General features: G+C 36.3%; 1 protein-coding gene across 2 annotated transcripts in view; it reads left to right on the forward strand.

Annotated features, from left to right (window-relative positions):
- Positions 1-21017, forward strand: part of ADGRV1 (adhesion G protein-coupled receptor V1) — a 471359-nt gene that overhangs the window by 82106 nt on the left and 368236 nt on the right. For both annotated transcript variants that reach the window (XM_064482395.1, XM_064482396.1), the window contains 7 exons: positions 994-1196; positions 8064-8193; positions 10786-10866; positions 12547-12686; positions 14218-14827; positions 18458-18673; positions 20334-20549. In XM_064482395.1, coding sequence (XP_064338465.1) covers positions 994-1196; positions 8064-8193; positions 10786-10866; positions 12547-12686; positions 14218-14827; positions 18458-18673; positions 20334-20549 — 1596 coding nt within the window. The remainder of the gene's footprint in view (positions 1-993; positions 1197-8063; positions 8194-10785; positions 10867-12546; positions 12687-14217; positions 14828-18457; positions 18674-20333; positions 20550-21017) is intronic.

Raw genomic sequence — 21017 nt, forward strand, 5'->3', positions numbered from 1 at the left:
GAGGGAATGTTTATGAAAAAAATGTAAAGATCCATTTCTAAAGTTTAATAATATATTTTGAAAAGTATAAGCAGGGTTGTTTTAAATGAAAAAGTATTGTTATTCATGGCTATCATTTATTTTTAATTTTAAAAATTATCCTTCTATGATATGTTAACACCTAAGTGAAGTACTTTGTAATTTATGTTTTATTAAACTTCAAGAAGTAGAGTTATCACTGTCTATTTATATTAATTTCTTTTTTATCTTATGCTGGAAAGTGATAATTTTCTTAATTGGGGAACTATCACAGATGTCTGTCCTAGTAAGTCGAGACTGTTTTCTGCATTGAAAAGTAATAATTCTTTTGTAGGAATGAAGCAAGAACACCCAGTAAAAGCTCTGTGTAGGAAACTTGAGAGGTTCTTCAGATGTGATTTGCATAGTTAAATTTTTACAATATGTGTTGCCAAGTCCTTCAGGGTGGTGTTAATTTTATTCTGCTTCTAGTTTAAGAATCGGGGGAGGACATAGCTCAAATGGTAGAGCACATGCTTAGCATATATGAGGTCCTGGGTGTTAAACAATAAATAAACCTGATTACCTCCCCCACCCCCATCAAAATAAAAAACAATTAAATAATATGATGATAAATACATAAAATATTTTTAAAAAAGAATGAATTCTGGAGACTCAGATATGAGTAAATGTTTAACAATATGTATTTTTAAATGTCATCCATTTTCTTTTTATTGATGCTTCCATTTTAAAAAGCTTTCTTTGGACAGAGACAAGAAAAATTATCATTTTAATTTTTAACATCCTGAAAACTTACTAACATATTCCATGTCAAATGCATGTTAATCAAATCTTCACTGGGGTCTTTTCTAAATGAGAGCCCTTAGAATTTTATCCCGGTGATCAAAATAATTGTGCAGGATTGTTTCAAGTGAGTAGGAAATCCTTCCATGGATAATGGGGGCAAGAATGCTCTCTTCTCTTTGTATCGGCCAGGCTTGCTCCAGTTCTCCACAGACCTGCCTCCCCAGCCTGAGGACACAATGACGCTGCCTGCAAACAGTGTTCCACACGTCACTGTGCTGGAGGAGGATGGAGAAGTCAGGTTATTGGTCATCCGTGCACAAGGACTCCTGGGGAGGGTTATGGCAGAATTTAGAACAGTGTCATTGACAGCATTCAGTCCTGAGGACTACCAGGTAAAACACTTAATCCTTTTGAAGTGGTGTTTACACTTGTAAAAGAGACACAATCCTCTTGGAGGACTGGAAGGGACTTGGTACTGTACCTAGAACATGCTACACAAGGAAAAGAAGCACTGAGGGTGTTTCAACCTTTAAATTTACATAAATTAAAGTATTTCAGTCCATTGAAGCCTGACACTTAAGTAGCTCTCCTACGGATTCCTCTTATACCTAATTTTTGTCATAGGCTTCATTTGTATTATTTATTTTAATGTTACAGGTTTTGATCAGATATATTTAAAATTATGTTTCTTACACAATTTAAATCCTCTTGTCTGTACCCATCAAGCAAAACCATAATTGTAAAGAAATTGTATGTCCATGTCATTTCAGTTTTAACTTGTTTTCCTTTCAAGTGAGAACCAGTATGATACTGACAAAAAAAAAAAAAAATGCCTGGGATTTGGAACTGGAAAGAACTGGGTTTAAGCTCGTCTTTTAAATGTGTGGTTTTGGTAGACTCAGTCTTTCCTAACCTCAGTTTCCTTATCTGTAAGAGAGAGCTAATATCTGCTGGGCAGGATCACTCTGAGGATTGATGGCAGCTTTGTAAATGTTATGTACTGTGCATGCACACATGCAGTAACACTCAGCAAGTGTCACCTCATCATATTAAAACTAGTACTCAAATTAAATGAATGCTCATAATTTCTTCTCTGCTACACTTCTCAAGAATTATTTTATGTCCTTCAACATTTGTTTTCCCAAAGAATCTTTCTCTTTCTTTTTTAAAAAAATGTTTTATTTATTTATTATTTAATTATTTTATTTGGGGAGAGGTAATTAGATTTATTTATTTTTAGAGGCGGTACTGGGATTGAACCCAGGACCTCATGCATGCTAAGCATGCACTCTACCACTTGAGCTATACCCTCCCCCCAAGAATCTTTTTCTTTAAATTCAGTTTTTCTTGTTTTTCGTCTTCTTCCTAATAAGACCTGTACAAAGGTGTAGTGTTCAGTAATTTGTATTTTTTTCTCCTAAAGCCCAGAAACCTTGGCTAATTGAATTCAATTAATTTTGGCTGAATTTCAGTGAGAAAAATTTTCTCAGATTTCTCCTTTCTCAAACTTTTTTCTCCACATCCTTTCCAATACTTGTCATCTCTTGTCTTTTTAATAATACCCATTCTGACTGGTGTGAGGTGCTGTCTCATTGTGCTTTTGATTTGCGTTTCCCTGATGATTAGTGATGATTTGTATCTTTTCATATAGCTGTAGACTATTTGTATGTCTTCTTTTGAGAAATAACTATTCAGGTCCTTCATCTATTTAAAAATTTTTATACAATTTTTAAAGGTTACTTTCCATTTACAGTTATTATAAAATATTGACTATATTCCCCACGTTGTACAGTATACCCTTGAACCTATCTTACACCCATTAGTTTGTACCTCCCACTCCTTCAGTCCCTGTATTGCTCCCTCTCAACAGTAACCACTAGTTTGTTCTCTGTATCTGTGAGTCTACTTCTTTTTTGTTAGATTCACTAGTTGTAGTTTTTTAGATTCTACATTTAAGTGATATCATATGTTATTTATCGTTCTCTGTCTGACTTACTTCACTTAGCTTAATAATCTCCAAGTCCATTCATGTTGCAGCAAATGGCAAAATTTCATTCTTTTTAATGGCCGAGTAGTATTCCATTGTAGATATATACACCATATTGTCTTTATCTGTTCATCTGTTGATGGACTCTTAGGTTGCTTCCATATATTGGCAATTGTAAATAATGCTGCTATGAATATTGGGGTGCATGTATCTTTTCAAACTGGTTTTTGGGTGTTTTGGATATATACCCAGAAGTGGAATTGCAGATCATATAGTAGTTATATCTTTAGTTTTTTGCTAAACCTCCATACTGTTTTTCACCGTGGCTGCACTAATTTACATTTCCACCAACAGTGTACAAGGGTTCCCGTTTCTCCACATCCTCGCCAACATTTGTTATTTCTGCTCTTTTTGATGATAGCCATTCTGACAAGTGTGAGGTAATATCACATTGTGGTTTTAATTTGCATTTTCCTGATGGTTAGCAATGTGGAGCATCTTTTCTTGTGCCTATTGGCCATCTGCATTTTCTCTTTGGAGAAATGTGTAGTCAGTTCTTCTGCCCATTTTTTAATTGAGTTTGGGTTTTTTTGATGTTGAGATGTATGAGCTGATTATGTATGTTGGATGTTAATCCCTTATCAGTCATACCATTTGCAATTATTTTCTCCCATTCAGTAGGTTGTCTTTTTGTTTTGTTGATGGTTTCCTTTGCTGTACTAAAGCTTTTAAATTTAATTAGGTCCCATTTGTTTATTTTTGCTTTTATTTCCTTTACTTCAGGAGATAGATTAAAAAAAAACTGCTGCAATTTATGTTAAAGAATTTTCAGCCTATGTTTTCCTCTGGGTGTTTATAGTATCTGGTCTTACATTTAGGTCTTTAATCCATTTTGAATTTATTTTTGTGTATAGTGTTAGAGAATGTTCTAATTTGATTCTTTTACATGTAACTATCCAGTTTTCCTAGCTTATTGGAAGAGGCTGTCTTTTCTCCATTTATATTCTTGCCTCATTTGTCGTAGATTAACTGACCATAAGTGTGTGGGTTTATTTCTGGGCTCTCTGTGCCATTGATCTAAGTGTCTGTTTTTGTGCTAGTCCCATACTGTAGCTTTGGAGTATAGTCTGTAGTCAGGGAGCATGACTGTTCTCCCTTATCAAGATTGTTTTGGCTATTTGAGGTTTTTTGTGTTTCTATATAAATTTTAACATTGTTCTAGTTCTATGAAAAATGCCATTGGTATTTTGATAGGGATTGCACTGAATCTGTATATTGCCTTGGGTAATATGGTCATTTTAACAATATTGATTCTTCCAGTCTAGGAGCACAGTATATCTTTTTATCTGTTTGTATTGTCTTCAGTGTCTTTCATCATTGTCTTAAAGTTTTTGGATTACAGGTCTTTTGCCTCCTTAGGTAGGTTTATTCCTAGGTGTTTTCTTCTTCTTCTTATTTTTTTTGATGTGACGGTAAATGGGATTGTTTCCTTAATTTCTCTTTCTAATAATTTGTTTTTAGTGTATAGAAATGCAACAGATTTCTGTATATTAGTTTTGTATCCTGCAACTTTACCAAATGCATTGATGAGCTCTAGTGGTTCTCTGGTGACTTATTTAGGTTTTTTTTTTGTGTGTCATGTCACCTGCAAACAGTGACAGTTTTACTTCTTCCTTTCCAACTTGTATTCTTTTTATTTCTTTTTCTTTGATTGCTCTGGCTAAGACTTAACATAGCTATGTTGAATAAAAGTGGTGAAGAGAGGGCCTCCTTGTCATGTTCCTAATCTTAGAGGAAATACTTCCAGCTTTCCACCTTTGATGGAGTATGAGTATGATGTTAGCTGTGGGTTTGTCATATATGGCTATCCCTAATATCCAGTTGGATTATCATTTTCTTTAATAACTAAAACAAAATGAAACAAAACCTTTGTTCTTATTCTTTGTGGCTATCAGAAAGCTAATACCCTTGGGGACATTCCTGAAAATTTTCAGGGATGCTTCGATGTCTTGTTTGACAATTATTACCCCTTTGAACCATTGTCTTTGCTTATCAGTGAAAACCTGGTAACTTTCGCCTTTACCATTTCTCTATGATGCTTCTGCTCTCTCTGATCTGTGATAGCATGAATAAGATTTCCTAGGCTCTATATGTGAGTCTGTGTGTATAGGTATGCTGGAGAGGGGAGGACACAAGCTAGGAGTGATCAGGTATGGAAGAGATGGAAGAGGAGACAGCTGAGTATCAGACATCACTGTTCTTAACCTTATTCTGTATACCAAGAGGTGGTCCTCACCTACCAGGTGTTCATTTCTAGCTCTTGAGAGTGATATTAAACAACTAAGTAATGACTAAATCACAGTTACAGGAAATTTTCAGAGTTGATATTCTTGGAGAAAGGTGAGTGTTCACTTAGTCTGGGTAGTCGAGAAAGGCTTTTCTGGGAAAGTGATATCTAGGCTGAGTTCTGAAATTGAAGGAGAAACTAGCAGACTAGATGAAGTGGGGAAGAATTCCTTGAGACTGGTAAAATAGCATGAATAAATGGTAAAATGGCCCTAAAGTAAGGAAAAGCACAGGCTGTCAGAGGAACTGAAAGAAGACCAGTGTTTCTAGAATGTGGTGAGCTGGGTGTGATGATAAAACATAAGGTAGGCAAGGAGTAGATCATTCTAGGCCTTATGGGTCATGCTGCATGTTGTAACTTTTCTTTTAAAAGTAGAAAGAAGCAATTGAAAGGTATTATGCATTTATAAAAGATCATTAGACTGAACTGTGGAGAATGGATTAGAAGACACTGGATGCAACCAGTAAAGTGTCCATTTTGTGGAGCAAGGCAAGAGGTGATAATGTCTTGGACTAGGCAGCTAACGGTGTAGATTAAAAACAAGTAGGTGGGCCCAGAAAATATTTAAGAGTTAAAATGGCAGGATTTGAGGATGATTTAGGGTGGAGGATAAAGCAGAAGAGAGTGTCAAAAGTGACTTCCTTGTTCCTGGCATAAGAAACTTGCTACTCTACAATTTAGTGCTGTGGAGAGGGTTGGATAAGACGTAGATTTTAAGGGAAGATCATAAATTAAAAATTCTGACAGAACTTTGAAATAGACATTAAGATTTAAGTTTGGCTATCAATGGTTGGAGATACAATCAGACCTCAGAGATACTTCAGATTCAGTAAAGGAAATATCGCAGTAAAGACAGTCACATGAATTTTTTGGTTTCCCAGTGTGTATCAAAGTTTTATTTACTCTATACCGTAGTCTGTTAAGTGTGCAACAGCATTGTGTCTAAACAGACAATGTACATAGCTTAATTAAAAATCCTTTATTGTTGAAAAATGCTAGCTGTCATCTGAGCTTTCAGCAAGCCATAATCTTTTTCCTGATGGTGGGTCTTGTCTCAGTGTTAATGGCTGCTAACTCATCAGGATGGTGGTTGTTGCAGGTTGGGATGGCTGTGGGGATTTCTTAGAATAAGACAACGATGAAATTTGCCACATCAACTGACTCTTCCTTTCATAAGTGATTTCTCTATAGTATGCAGTGTTGTTTAATAGCATTTTACCAATAGTAGAACTTTTCCAAAATTGAAGTCAATCCTTTCACACCCTGCTGCTGCTTTATCAATTAAGTTTATATAATATTCTAAGTCCTTTTATTGTCATTTCCACAGTCTTCTTAGCATCTTCACCAGGAGTAGAATCTATCTCAATAAACTGCTTTTCTTTGCTTATCCATAAGAAGCGACTTCGCATCCACTAAAGTTTTACGCTGAGATTGCAGCGATTCAGTCACATCTTCAGGCTCCACTTCTAATACTACTGCTCTTGCTACTTCCACCACATCTGTAGTAACTTCCTTGAAGTCTTGAACCCTTCAAAGTCATCTGCGAGGGGTAGAATCAACTTCTTCCAGACTTCTGCTACTGTTGAAATTTGGACCTCCTCCAACGAGTCGTGAATCTTAATGACATCTAGAATGGTGACTCCATCAGAGCAATCACTATCTATGACAGCTATATCCTTACAAAATGTATTTCTTAAATAATAAGACTTGAAAGTCAAAATTGCTTCTTGATCTGTGAGCTGCAGAATGGACATTATGTTAGCAGCATGGAAACAATGTGAATCTCACTGTACATCTCCATCAGTGCTCTTGAGTGACCAGGTGCCTTGTCAATGAGCAGTAATGTTTTGAAAGGAATCTTTTTTTTTTCCTGAGAAGTAGTTCTCGACAGTAGGCTTAAAATATTCAGTAAACCATGTCGACAGAAGTGCTATTATTTCTGTCGGTAAGACTTGTGGAATTACTTCTCTGATGACTATACTCTAGGCAAAATTAACCACTCATTTTTCATGAGCTAACTGTGTGCCTTTTATAGCAGTTGTTTTCTATTCCATGCTGAATACTCCTTCTGGAATGTTTTCATGAAACTAGAGATTTGTCTTGGCTGTTTTTGAATCCCAAGTGTCTAAAATGGTGCCATGCATATGCTGTGTGAAGATATTGAAAAAAGTTAATAAATGAGTGATTAGTGATTGGTACTTGGGTTCCTCAATTTAGCTGTAGGATCATTAATTGCTCTACAAGATGAAATATAGTTGTCCACACAAGCTAACCCTAGAAACATTTAAACAGCTTTAAATTTCATTCTCATCACTTGAGGGCAAAATGCTTACATTCAATAATGGGAGAAAAAAAGGGCCTTAAGACTTTGAATTTAAATAATGTTTCATTTTCCTTAGAGTTGTGAACTTTTCTGATGAGGAATCTATATTGTGAATTGTGATTGCAAGTATAATCAAGGAAAGATTAATGCCCAATATATTGATATTTATTATTGCTAGGAGAAATTTTTAGAATGAAAATGCCATTATTATTGTGCACTGAGTATTTAAGTTTGTCAGTGATATAATTTGAATAGTTCTAAGTAAACTTGGTCAAGACAATTCTGTGCATCTCATTCAATCAATTCATTAGAAATTTGTGGATGTCACCTATTCAGGTTTCTCATTTTCCTTGACTGCTTTTTTGATGAATAGGCAAATAAGAGAGATAAAAATCCACCTACTTTATTTCATTGAAGAATATTTATTTAGAATTATATTGAACATTATTCATATCCACTTAAGTGTTTTCCATTTTATATTTTGCTTATGTTCATCTATTTCAGTATGTATACAATTTAGGACATAGTAAACATTCTCATTTTACACATTCATGTATAGAATAATTATAATCTAATGGATAAATCTTCTATTTATATTTCAGAGTGTTGCTGGCACCTTAGAATTTCAACCAGGAGAAAGATATAAGTACATTTCTGTTAACATCACTGATAATTCTATCCCTGAATTGGAGAAATCTTTTAAAGTTGAGTTGTTAAACTTGGAGGGAGGAGGTAAGACCAGTGACTCAAAAATATCAAATATTTGCTTGTCCATTCATCATGATAGTAGTAGATTCTATTAAAAATATGTTCCTTTGATTTAACCTATTGTTCTGGTTTCCCCCCTTTTATTACCCATTGGTCTTTTCATAAAGTAGATGTGCTTTTACGATGAAACAGTTTAAATATGCTAAATCACCAAATTATAGTTATTGTTCAGAGCAGGTGCCCCTAAATTCACCTCTCTCCCTTCTCCCTTATTTCAATTTCATGGTAGCTCCTCTAGAGCTAGCTCCAGGTGTAGCACAGGTACAGACAGGTAAAATTATTAGTCCCTTTAGGTGATCTTTTATGAGGTGGTTGTCAATAAAACAGTTAACAATACCTTATCCTCAATTCTGATATTCAGAAAGCTTCGATTATCAAAGATTTTTGGAGTCAAAAATCCGTTTTGTGGCAAAACTCACCTGCATTGAAGAATAGCTATTTATAATATTTATTTATCACTCTTAGGTTAACTATTATATATGTATTTTTGCAGAAGTATCACTGTGTTTGATTATCAGGTGCTACATGAGATGTGTGCCGTGCTACCTTTATAAATATAAGAAATTGAGCATTGGTATGGTATTCATTAGGGCAGTCTCTTCCATTACAAAACCTGATATTGTTACCTTATTATTATTTTCATGTTTTGGTGAAGAAAATCATAATACTCTATAAGCCATCCAGAGGGAGAAATTGGATAGGACAGAAACACTGTCTTCTGGTATGTAGTGAGACTTTGGAGTAAGCACGGCAAAATTTCTCCACATTTCCCTTCCCTGTGTTCCCACAGCCCAGGAGAAGGGAAAGGAGGCCAAGCCAGAGAAGTGATTATACAGCACCTCAGTATGGTGACTGCATAAAACAGTAGAAACATGCTGGACAACCTGTCTGGCAGGTGGCATGTCAAAATACCAGCCTTGCTTGTCTTCCGGAGACAAGTCTTCACATCTCCAAATCATTATTTTCATGACAAGATTTCATGAATCAAAGGTCACTATAAAATATATGAAAAGTTGTTCTTTGTATCACTTATAGCTAAAAATACCTGTGTAATAAATAACATGTTAGTGATCAGTATCTACTATTGATTAATAAGGAACATCAAATATTGTCCCAGAGTGATATTTGTGATCATGGTGATACTTGTGATTTTGTGAAGAAACTTCTTCCCATATCTCTAGAATATGCATTGTTAATTGGGCATGACTGCTCATTTGAAAACCAATCTTGCAGTTTCTAAAGTGGGCAATACTGGCAGAGAATCTGATCCTGCCCACCTTGAGTCGGGACTGGAGGTAAAGGAATCCAGACGCTGGCCTCTGGTCTTCGAGTCATAGCTGGGCCTGCCTAAGATGTGAAATGGTTTGTAGAGCTAAATTCTTTTGCGGGTCAGGGGAGAAACCCTTATTCCACACTGTTGTGTCTATAAAACCGATTTTACATATGACAGCCGCCTGAGTAGATGTTTTATGCTAACCAGAGCACTTTGGTGTTAAACCTCGCCTCTCTTTCTCACAACTTGTGGTTAATATGGAAGCAAAGCCATGCACTGGACAGTCCCTGAAATCCATTTTCCCTCTTGTAAGTCTCTAAGATAATTTCAGGTTTTGGGTGCCACAAATTCTCAAGTCTGATGTATCACAGTCCTTTTGAGGGGAGAGCAGGGCAGATCTTAAACAAGCATGTCAATCAGAGATCCCGTAGAAGGTGTGCATGTGGTCTCTCTTCTCTTAGCTCTTCTTTTCCACTGTGGCCTTTGCTGCCCTCCCTGTCTTCTTTGTTTGCAAACGCTTGGTGAAATAATGGTTGGCGTATGAGATGTATTGGAAGTGAAGTTAAAACCACTTTCTCTTTATTATAGTCTTTATGTATTGCCAGGGTACTTAATTTTCTACATTATTATTTATTTGATCTTTAGAGAATTTCTGTACAAGGCAGCAAGTGCCTTTTATAGGTAAGAAGAATGAGGCACCAAGAGGTTTAGTGATGTGCTGAAGGTTTTATAGCTGGTATCTCTTGCAGCCAGGGCTGAAGCAGGGTTTTTAGACTACTTGTCTAGGGTTCTTTCCAAAATGTCAGTGGCAAAAGGGTGATCAGATCTGAGAATGGTAAACATTGTGGGGATTTAAATGTGTGGCTGGAGGGAAACAAAGTTTTAGTTGGTTGTTGTCAGTGTTAAAGTGACTGTCACATGCGTACAGGCCTGAGTATAAGCTGTTATATGCACAAAAATATTAAAAATGTTAATACAATTTACATTGTTATAAGTGAAAATCTAAAAATAAAACCAGAGATAAATTGGCAGAAATTGGAAATGCCAGTTACAGCCTACCTGGAGTATTTCCTGAAGCTCTGAATGAAAGTTTCCTAAATTGGTTAACTTGACTAATATTGTACTGTCACCACTGAACCTGGTTTTTATGGAACAATGCATGTCATTTGGTGAATATTACTGTATTTTCCTCTTTGCTGGATATGTTTTAAGAGCTCTCAATTTTCTCTTTGTGTCAATGTATGTTGTGTGGGTTGTGTCTCTGTCTATTTTTCCTTGTGAAGGGACTGATCTCTTTAGGGCTGATGGCAGTGGTAGTGGTGATGGGGACATGGAATTCTTCCTTCCAACTATTCGCAAACATGGTAAGCAGCTGTTCCAAGGTCCTTTACTATTTTGCATTTTAACTTTTCTTTTTAGAGACAACAATACTAACCATTTATTGATACCTACTATGTGAAGGTCCATGATATATTTTCTCTCATTAACCAGTACAACAACTTTATGAAGTATTATTTGTTCCATGTTATCGTCACCCAGCTAGAAAGTGATAAAGTCAGAATGAAGTCCTTGCCTGCCTCCAAAGCCCAGACTCTTCTTTGTATGAATCTAATGCAGTTTCCTGATCCCAATTGTAATAGAAATTTTGCTTGGTATCATTTACAAAAGTGATTATTGAAAAACATTTTACATAGTTTTGAATACCTGAAAAGGAGATAAATAGAACATTTATATGTTGGTGTAAAATGTATCATACTGATTTTCTTTACAAAAACAAATGGGTCGGGTGGGAAGGGACAGACTGGGATTTCAAAATTTGTAGATACTGACAGGCATATGTAGAATAGATAAACAAGATTATAATGTATAGCACAGGGAAATATATACAAGATCTTGTGGTAGCTCACAGCGAAAAAAAATGTGACAATAAAAATATGCATTTTCATGTATAACTGAAAAACTGTGCTCTACACTGGAACTTGACACATCATTGTACAATGACTTTAACTCTATAAAAAAAATGTTAAAAAAACCCCCAAAACCCAAAAAACACAAATGGGTCTTTATATGCAGCTTTTAATCAAAACAAATGGGAAGGGAAATTAGAAAATAAATGGGGAGAATAAGTTGCCTATTAATGGGAGGAAATAGTAAAAAAAAAAGGGTGCCTTTTGAATTAGATTCATATACAAACCTGATTCAGCTTTTTATCGCAAATATTTTTTCGTATTAAGGGGGAATACATAGAATACTTATTCTCTTTAGGGAGAACTCTTTCAGACTCTCAAAAAGATTCTCTAAAAAGATTACCTAAGAGAATTCCTCTTTCCGAATGTCAGGTTTGATACTCTAGTTTCAGAACTCATGTTCCCACCCCTCTCATTCCTGACTTCCATCAGTGCCTCTTTTAACTTCGATATTTAATTACTCTCCTTCTTTTGGGATTGTTTATTTTCTTGTCTGCATCCATTAATACAACGGAAAAGTTGAACATACTTCTTAGGAAAAAGTAAAATACTTCTTTAAGTCTTGGCATCTTTTTAGTTAGAGGACTTGGACTCTTTGAGACCGGGAGATGTAGATCTATAATATAATATGATGAAAAATAGGCCTAGAATTAATGCACGCTTGGAAACCAAGAGTCTGTACAGTCAGGTTAAGGAAATCATAGGGAAACTACTGTTTCCTAAAGGTAAGAGTCATTTTGGCTCATGTTCTTCTGAGGTCAGTAAAGGTCGTGGGAGACTTTCCTCATAGACTTATGTGGGAGAATGTTCTCTTTCATAGAGAAGAAAAAGAAAAACAAGTTTTCCTTATTCATGTCCACTGCTTATGCAGCACTTGTGTATCACGTTGGTGCCAAAACAGAGAAAGGTCATAAAAGCATGAATATGTGTGACAGCCATTTGTGTCCGCCTTTTTTTCTAAAACAAATTAGAACCTTACCCAGTGAATGGTACAACTCTTTTCAGTAAGTTGTTCCTTGCTTTTTCCTTTGGTTTGTAAATTACTGATTAACATTTATTTGGAACTTACTCATGCAGCCAGTTTAGGAGTGGCTTCCCAAATTATTGTCACCATCGCGGCCTCTGACCACGCTCACGGTGTATTTGAATTTAGTCCTGAGTCACTCTTCGTCAATGGAACTGAACCAGAAGATGGGTACAGCACTGTTGTATTAAATGTGAGTACATTTTTTTCCTCCAGTCCTAGACACTTTCTGTTCTTTGAACATTGTATTATTGTGTTGTGTTGGGGTAGATTTTTTCTGTGTAAGTGGAGGGGAATGAGTCCAGTGGCACAGACAGTTCATTGATAATTGAACAGTGATTTGACATTTGTCTTTGTTTTGTTTTGCATACAAACTCATTTTATGATTTTGAGGGTTCCTGACTCTTAGGAATACAGTGGAGATGTACTGCATAGATTTATATAGTAATTCAGATAGGTGATGGGAAGAAACATTTCCAAAATCTCATTGGCTTACTACAACAGAGATTGATTTTTCACTCATGGTATACGTCCACCTTAAGGTGGCAGTCATCCATCACTCAGGGCTGAAGATTGCAGAGACTACATCTCAACTGGCTTCATGGAGAAGGGAGACGTGGATGTGGGAACTGCACACTGGCTCTTCAGCTTCTTTGTGGAAGTGATTCATAGCATTTCCATCTACCTTCTTTGGTCAAATCAAGTCACATAACCATGCTGATGTAACTGGGAAGAGAGATGAAATCCTGTCTTTTATCTCTCCCAGAGGGAAAGAAAATCCACAAAATTTGTTAACAGCAATAATGACACCCCTTTGTGGTATGTGTGTGTGTGTCTACTCTGCTTTGTTCCAGTGGAAGTTAAGTAGGAGTCGATTGTTAAATAATTCAGAGGAGCTAGAAGTTTGCTCAGCTTCCTCAGATTTTCTACAAATGATGAAGACAAATAACTCAAAATATATCCTTTCTGTACTCCTATGGCAGATCTTCTGTAAACTGTTGTGGAGTAAATTCAACACCTTTAGAAAGGATAACTAATTACTCAAGAAAGAAAAAAGAAGGATTAAGGGAAAGCATCAAGTTTTGTAAAATTCCTATCTTGAATTTTATTTTTAGCCAACACTCACATTTTAAGTATAAATAAAAATTACTTTTAGTCTGGACTTAACTTGAAGTGGTTTTTTTTTTAGGCTTTTCCTCCTTTAATATACTGTTGTTGAAAGCATTTCTTCCTTCTTAAATATATTTTATATAATCTTGGGTGAGGTTACATTTTTTGGTGAATTTGTTTTTCATATTATATTTTACATACTATTAAATATAATTTGTTTTAAAAGTGAGTTTTATGGCTAATTTTTCAGAAAACCATCATTCGTCTATTCCTTGCAATAAAGTATATACCTCTTTGCAGTAAATGTAGACATATTCATGAATGTGCTTAAATATAATATGTTGTTAATTATATTTGCTTTGTTACTAATGTATGTTATAGTTGCAGAAATGATACAGCTGTAGTTTAGTTAAAAGCTAAAAATAGTCCATATAGTAATCACTTTTTAAGTAATCACTTTTTAAGGGTCTTCAAAGATGGGTAGTACATTGTCTTTAAGAATGTTGGATTCTCGACAACAGCTTATATAAAACAATAAAAATTTAATATCCTGTTATCATTCTATATGTGCAAACCTCTTCCTTTAACATATTTTAATATTAAATATTTTAAAGATCATGAGAAGTCATGGAGCCCTGTCTCGGGTGACTTTGCTTTGGAGCATAGACTCTGATCCTGATGGTGATCTGGCCATCACCTCTGGCAACGTCACATTTGAGATGGGGCAGAAGAGCGCCAACATCACAGTGGAAATACTGCCTGATGAAGACCCAGAGCTGGATAAGGCATTCTCTGTGTCCATCCTCAGTGTCTCCAGTGGCACTCTGGGACTTCGTATTAATGCCACATTAACAGTTTTGGCTAGTGATGACCCGTGTGGGGTCTTCATCTTTTCTGAGAAAAACAGACCTATTAAAGTGGAGGAAGCCGCACAGAACATCACGTTGTTAATAGTAAGGTTAAAAGGCCTCTTGGGAAAAGTCATGGTCACGTATGCAACACTGGATGATATGGAAAAACTGCCTTATTTTCCACCTAATTTAGCCAGAGCAACTCAAGGGAAAGACTATATACCAGCTTCTGGATTTGCTCTTTTCAGAGCCAATCAGAGTGAGGCAACAATGACTATTTCAATTTTGGATGACGATGAACCAGAAAGGTCGGAGTCTTTGTTTATTGAACTACTCAACTCTGCTTTAATAGAGAAAGTACAGAATCGCCCAAGTAAGTAACCATTAGTGTGTTGCTATTATTATTAGGGGTAAGAATCCTGAAACAATAAATTAAGAATTTGGTATGGTAGAAAATTACACAAAGATAGTAAGCTCTAACTTTGAAAGCATCCTCTTACTAAAGTGTATGTATAAGGCAAATGGCAGTGGGACAGTTGAAAACATGAAATCATGTTTAAAAGTCTGTTGCATTCCCAGACTAAATTTTTAGAAGTGTCTATGTAATACAGTGTCATTGACCTCTAGTACTATTTACTGTATATCGTAGCTTCCAAAACATTCTGGAATCAACCTGGTGATTCCAAGGACAGTACTGGTAGCAAGATCCTGAGTCTTTCTTGTGCTGATCCACTCTGGAAGATTCCTTAACCAACAGTCTCTTTGTATGGGTGATGAGCACTAGATCTGGCAGCTGCATAAAGGAAGGGGGCCAGGGCCGTGTAGTAGTAAGAAGTCCTGGAAATTTTGTTGGTCATTGTGACAGCTGAGAAGAAGGCACTGGTTGGGGATAAGGATGAGGGATGGGGAAAGTAGCAGCCATTTCCACTGGGGTTGTGGCCCAGTAGCATTGTAGAGACTGGGGGGCTACTAGGAGAGAGCAGGGCCTGAGCTCGTGAAAATGAAAGCAGTGACTGCTCCACAGTTTATTCATTAGTCACATTTCTCTAAGAAGACAAAGAACTTTAGAAAGGAGTTTTTAAATAAAGAGAAAAATTTAGATTTCCTGGAATGAGATAACAAGAAAAGGAAGAAAGATTGGTGATATTAATTTAATATCAATTTAATATCAGTTTTAGAATAATATTTATAAATAAAATATATTAAATGAGTTTTATATATTGAATAATATAATAAAACCTTCTTAAAGAAATTGGAATTAAATAGTCCAAAGAGTAAGATTTTAAGATCTGCATGTGTTCTGTGTTCTGCCATATAGATTAAGGTTTCTTACAAGTAAATTTCTTTACCTTACTGTAACTGCTGGATGAATATATTGTATAGTGGGCAACGTTCTTGCCTGCAATGTAATTGTAGTCCATGGTTATAGAAGGAAATTTACTTTTTAGGACAATTGCTAACATTAAATTTTCGGGTTATAGTCCAGATTAAAATTCTTACACAATAACCCATCCATTTTTTTCTTAGCAAAATTTAGGATCAGTTATAATAATAAATAGATTGAAATAAAACCCAGTAATTAGTCTTATTAAGTAAAAAATTATAAAATATAGCCTAGTTTTCAGGGAACTCACAGTTTACTGAGTGAGCTAGAAATAAAACTGAAAGCGAGGATCACATAGAGCAGTGTCTGAGGGCTGTGGGTGCTGGTGTCAGATAACTTATGTTCACAGGTATAGTCATAAGCTGTTGCACATAAACTTTTAAAGCCCCAGTTTCCTTATCTATAATACAGAATTTATGGGACTTAAATACGATAATTATGTGTGAAAATGAATAGTGTCCTACATGTGGTAAGCATTCAATAAATGTGAACAATTATTATTAATAAAGTGGTATATGCAGAATATCAATGCACTGTGGGATGGGAGAAACAGTCCATGTGTATTTTATGCTTAATATGTTTCTAGAACCAGGCAGCATGCTTGGTGGAGTTCAGAATAGGCATAAGCTATGACGTGACATAATTAAAAAACAATTAAAAGCATTAGAAAGAAAATAATGTTAAAAATGAAAAAAAAAAAAAAGAAAAATTAAGCGCAAATTTGGGTGATATCATCTCACACTTTAAAAGGCCAGTGTAGGGCTGACAGGGTCTCTGTACTCTGTCATCACCAGCTTTCAGGAGAGCAGTGTGAGAAGACTGGTGATGAGCAGGCATGGGGCAGGAGGAGCAGTCATGGATAGATGGTTTTATCCCTGGTTTGATGAGGAATTGCATATTGGGAGCAAGGATTAGACAAACCCTTACAGAATGCATCTCAGTTGTGTCCACCAGGTCCTAGTATAATGCCTTAGCTGACCTCATCAACATCTTTGTGCCCCTGATTCCTAATCTGTGAAATGTGGACAGTGTTACCTACCACATAGAGATGCTGTGGGAAGCAAATGACTTAATGCAAGAAAGTACTGAGAATAATGCCTGTCAGATGGTGCACACTCACGAAATGTCATCTGCTTGCTCTGGGTTGCTGCTCTTTTTTTCTAATTTAGTTGAATTTAATTATGTTATATTGATTTATAGTTTATGGTTTTAACTGTGATATAATTTAGCACAGTCGGGGCCTCTGTCACTGAAATTAAATGGTGTCATTGCTTGTATTCAGATTAAATTGTCTGAAAAATGTTAAATTTTATTCATTATCACATACTTCCACATACCAACATTGTTAGAGATGTTCTAAATATGAACTCAGAATTGTGTACTTGTAATAAGAGTCTGTTGATGCTTCATTTGTGTTGAAAGTTTACTTTTTATATTGTTTTGACAAGGGTGCTGGTTGGAAATGAGTCTTGAGAATAAGTCAGGGAGAGTTTGTGAAAAGTCTTGTGAAATGACTTCAAAATAAGTTCTGCTTTCTCTACGATCAGTGGAAAGTAAGAAGGGAGTCTTAAAAGTAGGCTGTGTTGCAGGTACTCGAGGCCTGGCGGGTTCACAGACTTGGCGGGCGAGGAACACTGTTGGAGCCGTAGGTGCCTCTGACGTGTCTTTATTGCGGAGATTCCACAGGCTGCAGTGGCGGCAGCGGAGGCAGAAAGTCCCGCCCGCCAAAGCCGGCACCTAGCCAGCTACGTGAACCACGTGGGGTATCCACCGCGCTTGCGCAGCACAAGTGATTTCGTACCAATACATGGGGCCTGCGCATGCGGTATAGTATTGCTGCGTCACTGGGCACTGGACGTTCGGCGGCGGAGTCTGACCGACCCAACTTTCCTTGCACAGGCTTAAATGCATGCCCTCACAAGCTTAAGGGAGCGCATTCTATTCTGGCAGTGTTGAGGTCGCACTGAAGCCCATTCTGCTTTCTGGACAAGGTAGCTGAGTGACTTATTAACCCAAGTGGGGCAGGGAGAGAAGGTTATTGAGGGAGGGCCTTGAAGCAGGGAGAGGCAGTGATCGAATTAGTGTGTGGTGATTTGCAGCTGGCCTTTGGGGAACTAAATTACTTTCCTACTCACCTTTGTAACTGAAATGCTGTTTTAAAAATTTATAGCATGCTGGTAACTAATTAGAAGAGCATAATTTTGTAGGTTTCATCATTACCTGTTGTAATATTATGCAGAGTGATGACGAATTCTACTCTAATCATTTTTTACCTTTTGACAAATTTTCAGTGCTTATTAAAATTTGTTATCTTTGTAGGGTAATAAATACTTGTTTTAAATAAACAAACAAACAAATATTCTTTTGCTAAGGATTCTGTGATAAAAATCTCCGTAGAAGCTACCAGAGAGTTGGGACTTTCTCTTTAATCTATTTCTGTACCCCTAGTGTCTAGATTAGTGCTGGCTCATAGAAATGGATGGCTATTTTTTAATGTAAATAGTAGAGAGAAAGCACAAAATGATGATCCCATTTGGCTGCTGGATCTTGCTGAGGCTTCTTGATGACTTTTGGCCAGTTCTTAGAATTTGATATATTAGCTTTTCTTCTGTCTTTCAGTTCCAAATTCTCCACGCCTTGGGCCCAAGGTCGAAACTATTGCTCATCTAATTATCACTGCCAATGATGATGCGTTTGGAATTCTTCAGCTCTCCGTACCGGTGGTTCGAGTGGCAGAAAATCATGTTGGACCCATTATCAATGTGACTAGAACAGGAGGAACATTTGCAGATGTTTCTGTGAAGTTTAAAGCTGTGCCAGTAACTGCGATAGCTGGTGAGAAAGGACAGCTAAGGAGCAGTGGAGTGTTTAAGAGGGAAATTATATCCTTGATTAACAAAGCCACTCAAAGATGTAGTTAGAGAAGTCAACCAGAAAACAATAGTACTCTTGCATCTTTTTAAAGGCACAAATCTAGAGTTTTGTTTTGTATATTTGACATTGTTTTTGTAGAATTTGTGAAAGCTGTTGGCAAATTAAAAGCTATGATGACCCAGATATGCGCAAACCAGTGAAATTTAAAGCATTGTTAGGATTTCTCTTTTTGGAAGGAATTCATGTGTAAACTATACCAGGGAATGCAGGATAAAATGTGCAGCCATGATTGCAGTGCTTGGCAACAGTCTTGTCTCTCAGCCCATTTATCTGGATTGTTTATTTATGAAGGATGTGGTAGAGGTAATGATTAGCATTAACTGTTTTACCTTTAAGCAAAAGGATTTCATTGCCTAATGCAAACATTAGGAGACTGCCTTCTTTGGTGGTGCAGTTACAGCATGTAGAGGGAGATTTGCCTAGGAGCTGTTCAGTTAGAATCTTTCTAGTATGTACTCAAAGGACATAAGTGTGAATGGATGGGATAATATACTTGGTTTTTTGAAATAAATCATCTGCATATGATACTTGCTTGAAAACACAATAAACCAGACTCACCTAGTCTCTAAGTTGTGTGTGTGTGCGCGCGCATGCACGCACATGCAAATGCATTTGGGGTTGGAAGCCCAGAGGAATACCTATCTATAGGGGGCTTTATACACTGATAGATGGTGAGAATTGAACAGTGTTTTAGGAAATTAGCCCCCAAGCTCCTTAAGAAGCCTCTTTCCCTTTCATTTCACTGTTTGGCCAGAGACAAGACCACCCTGAGTGGTGTAGTAGCAGCTTTTAATTCAACTTTGTTGAAAAGTCCATAGTTTCCAGTTAATAGGATTGATGATGCTAACAGGTCCATCTCTGTGCAACAGTGTGATTTATCTCCTTAATGAGATCAGAATTCTAGTTCTGTTCTTTGTTTTAAAAGTATGGCATACATTTTTTTAGAATTCTGTAGATAATGGGCCATTTTGTGGTAATGAATGACACTCTGTGCATATCTGTATCCTTGTCTATGTGTCTGTGTCTATATTTGTATCATTTACATGTGTATGTAGCAGATAGAACAGATTATGTAAACGTCTTTCTAAAAATGAAGGCATGACTATATATAAAAACAGACTTTAAACCCCCTCAGATTTCTTCTGTATAGCACAGGGAACTGTGTTCAGTATCTTGTGATAATCTTTAATGAAAATATGAAAATGAATGTATATCTATGCATGACTGGGACATTGTGCTGTACACCAGAAATTGATACCTTGTAACTGACTACAATAAAAATAAATAAATTATAACAAGTTAAAAATATTTAAAAAAAAAGAAATGAAGGCATGAACTTGAATACTCAGGATGTCTTTTTCATTATTTTTGTCGTATCAAACCTATTTTTTCTTGCAAGAGAGATAAAATATTGTTTAGAATAAATCTAGTCAGTATCCTCAAAAAAGTCTTTTGAAGTATGTCCATGAAATGTAGTATGTCATAGTATTTCCCTCATATATGGGATGTTGATTGTCATATGTTAAAATAAGTCTTAGCATTTTGCTTTTTGTCTTTGTAGGTGAAGATTATAGTATAGCTTCATCAGATGTGGTCTTGCTAGAAGGGGAAACCAGTAAAGCCGTGCCAATATATATCATTAATGACATCTACCCTGAGTTGGAAGAATCTTTTCTTGTGCAACTGCTTAATGAGACAACAGGAGGAGCCAAACTAGGGGCGTTAACAGAGGCGGTCATTATCATTGAAGCCTCTGATGACCCCTATGGATTATTTGGTAATGAGACTAGTCTGTGTCTTTTACTTGTTTGCATAGATTCAGACAATGTATACTTGTCTGTGTACATTTCTTTATCTTTAGTGACTCAGAATTGATTTGATCATGTTTCCTTTTAACCTGTTGTCACTGACACATAGAACACTTGTGTACTAGCAGTGGTTAGTTGCCATTAAAAAAAGAAACCAACCTCCTAGCAAAAATCTGGAAATCACACTTAGGCTTTTAGGTCAGATCTGGCTCCTAGGTGTATTTGGTGAATCTTTAAAAAACTAATTTAATTCACAGAACTTTCTTAATTTCTGGGCTTTCTTCATAATAGAATAATCTGGCAACATCAAGCCCCCTTTCCTGCATACCATCAGTCATGGAAGCAAAATGCCAACTGCCAGGCTTGTACTATGCAGTTAGCCACAGAACTCACCAGACCCACTTCACGTTGACTGGTATATGCCTGGCCCCCGTGGG

This window comes from Camelus dromedarius, chromosome 3 (genome assembly GCF_036321535.1).
Source record: "Camelus dromedarius isolate mCamDro1 chromosome 3, mCamDro1.pat, whole genome shotgun sequence".
NCBI lineage: Eukaryota > Metazoa > Chordata > Mammalia > Artiodactyla > Camelidae > Camelus > Camelus dromedarius.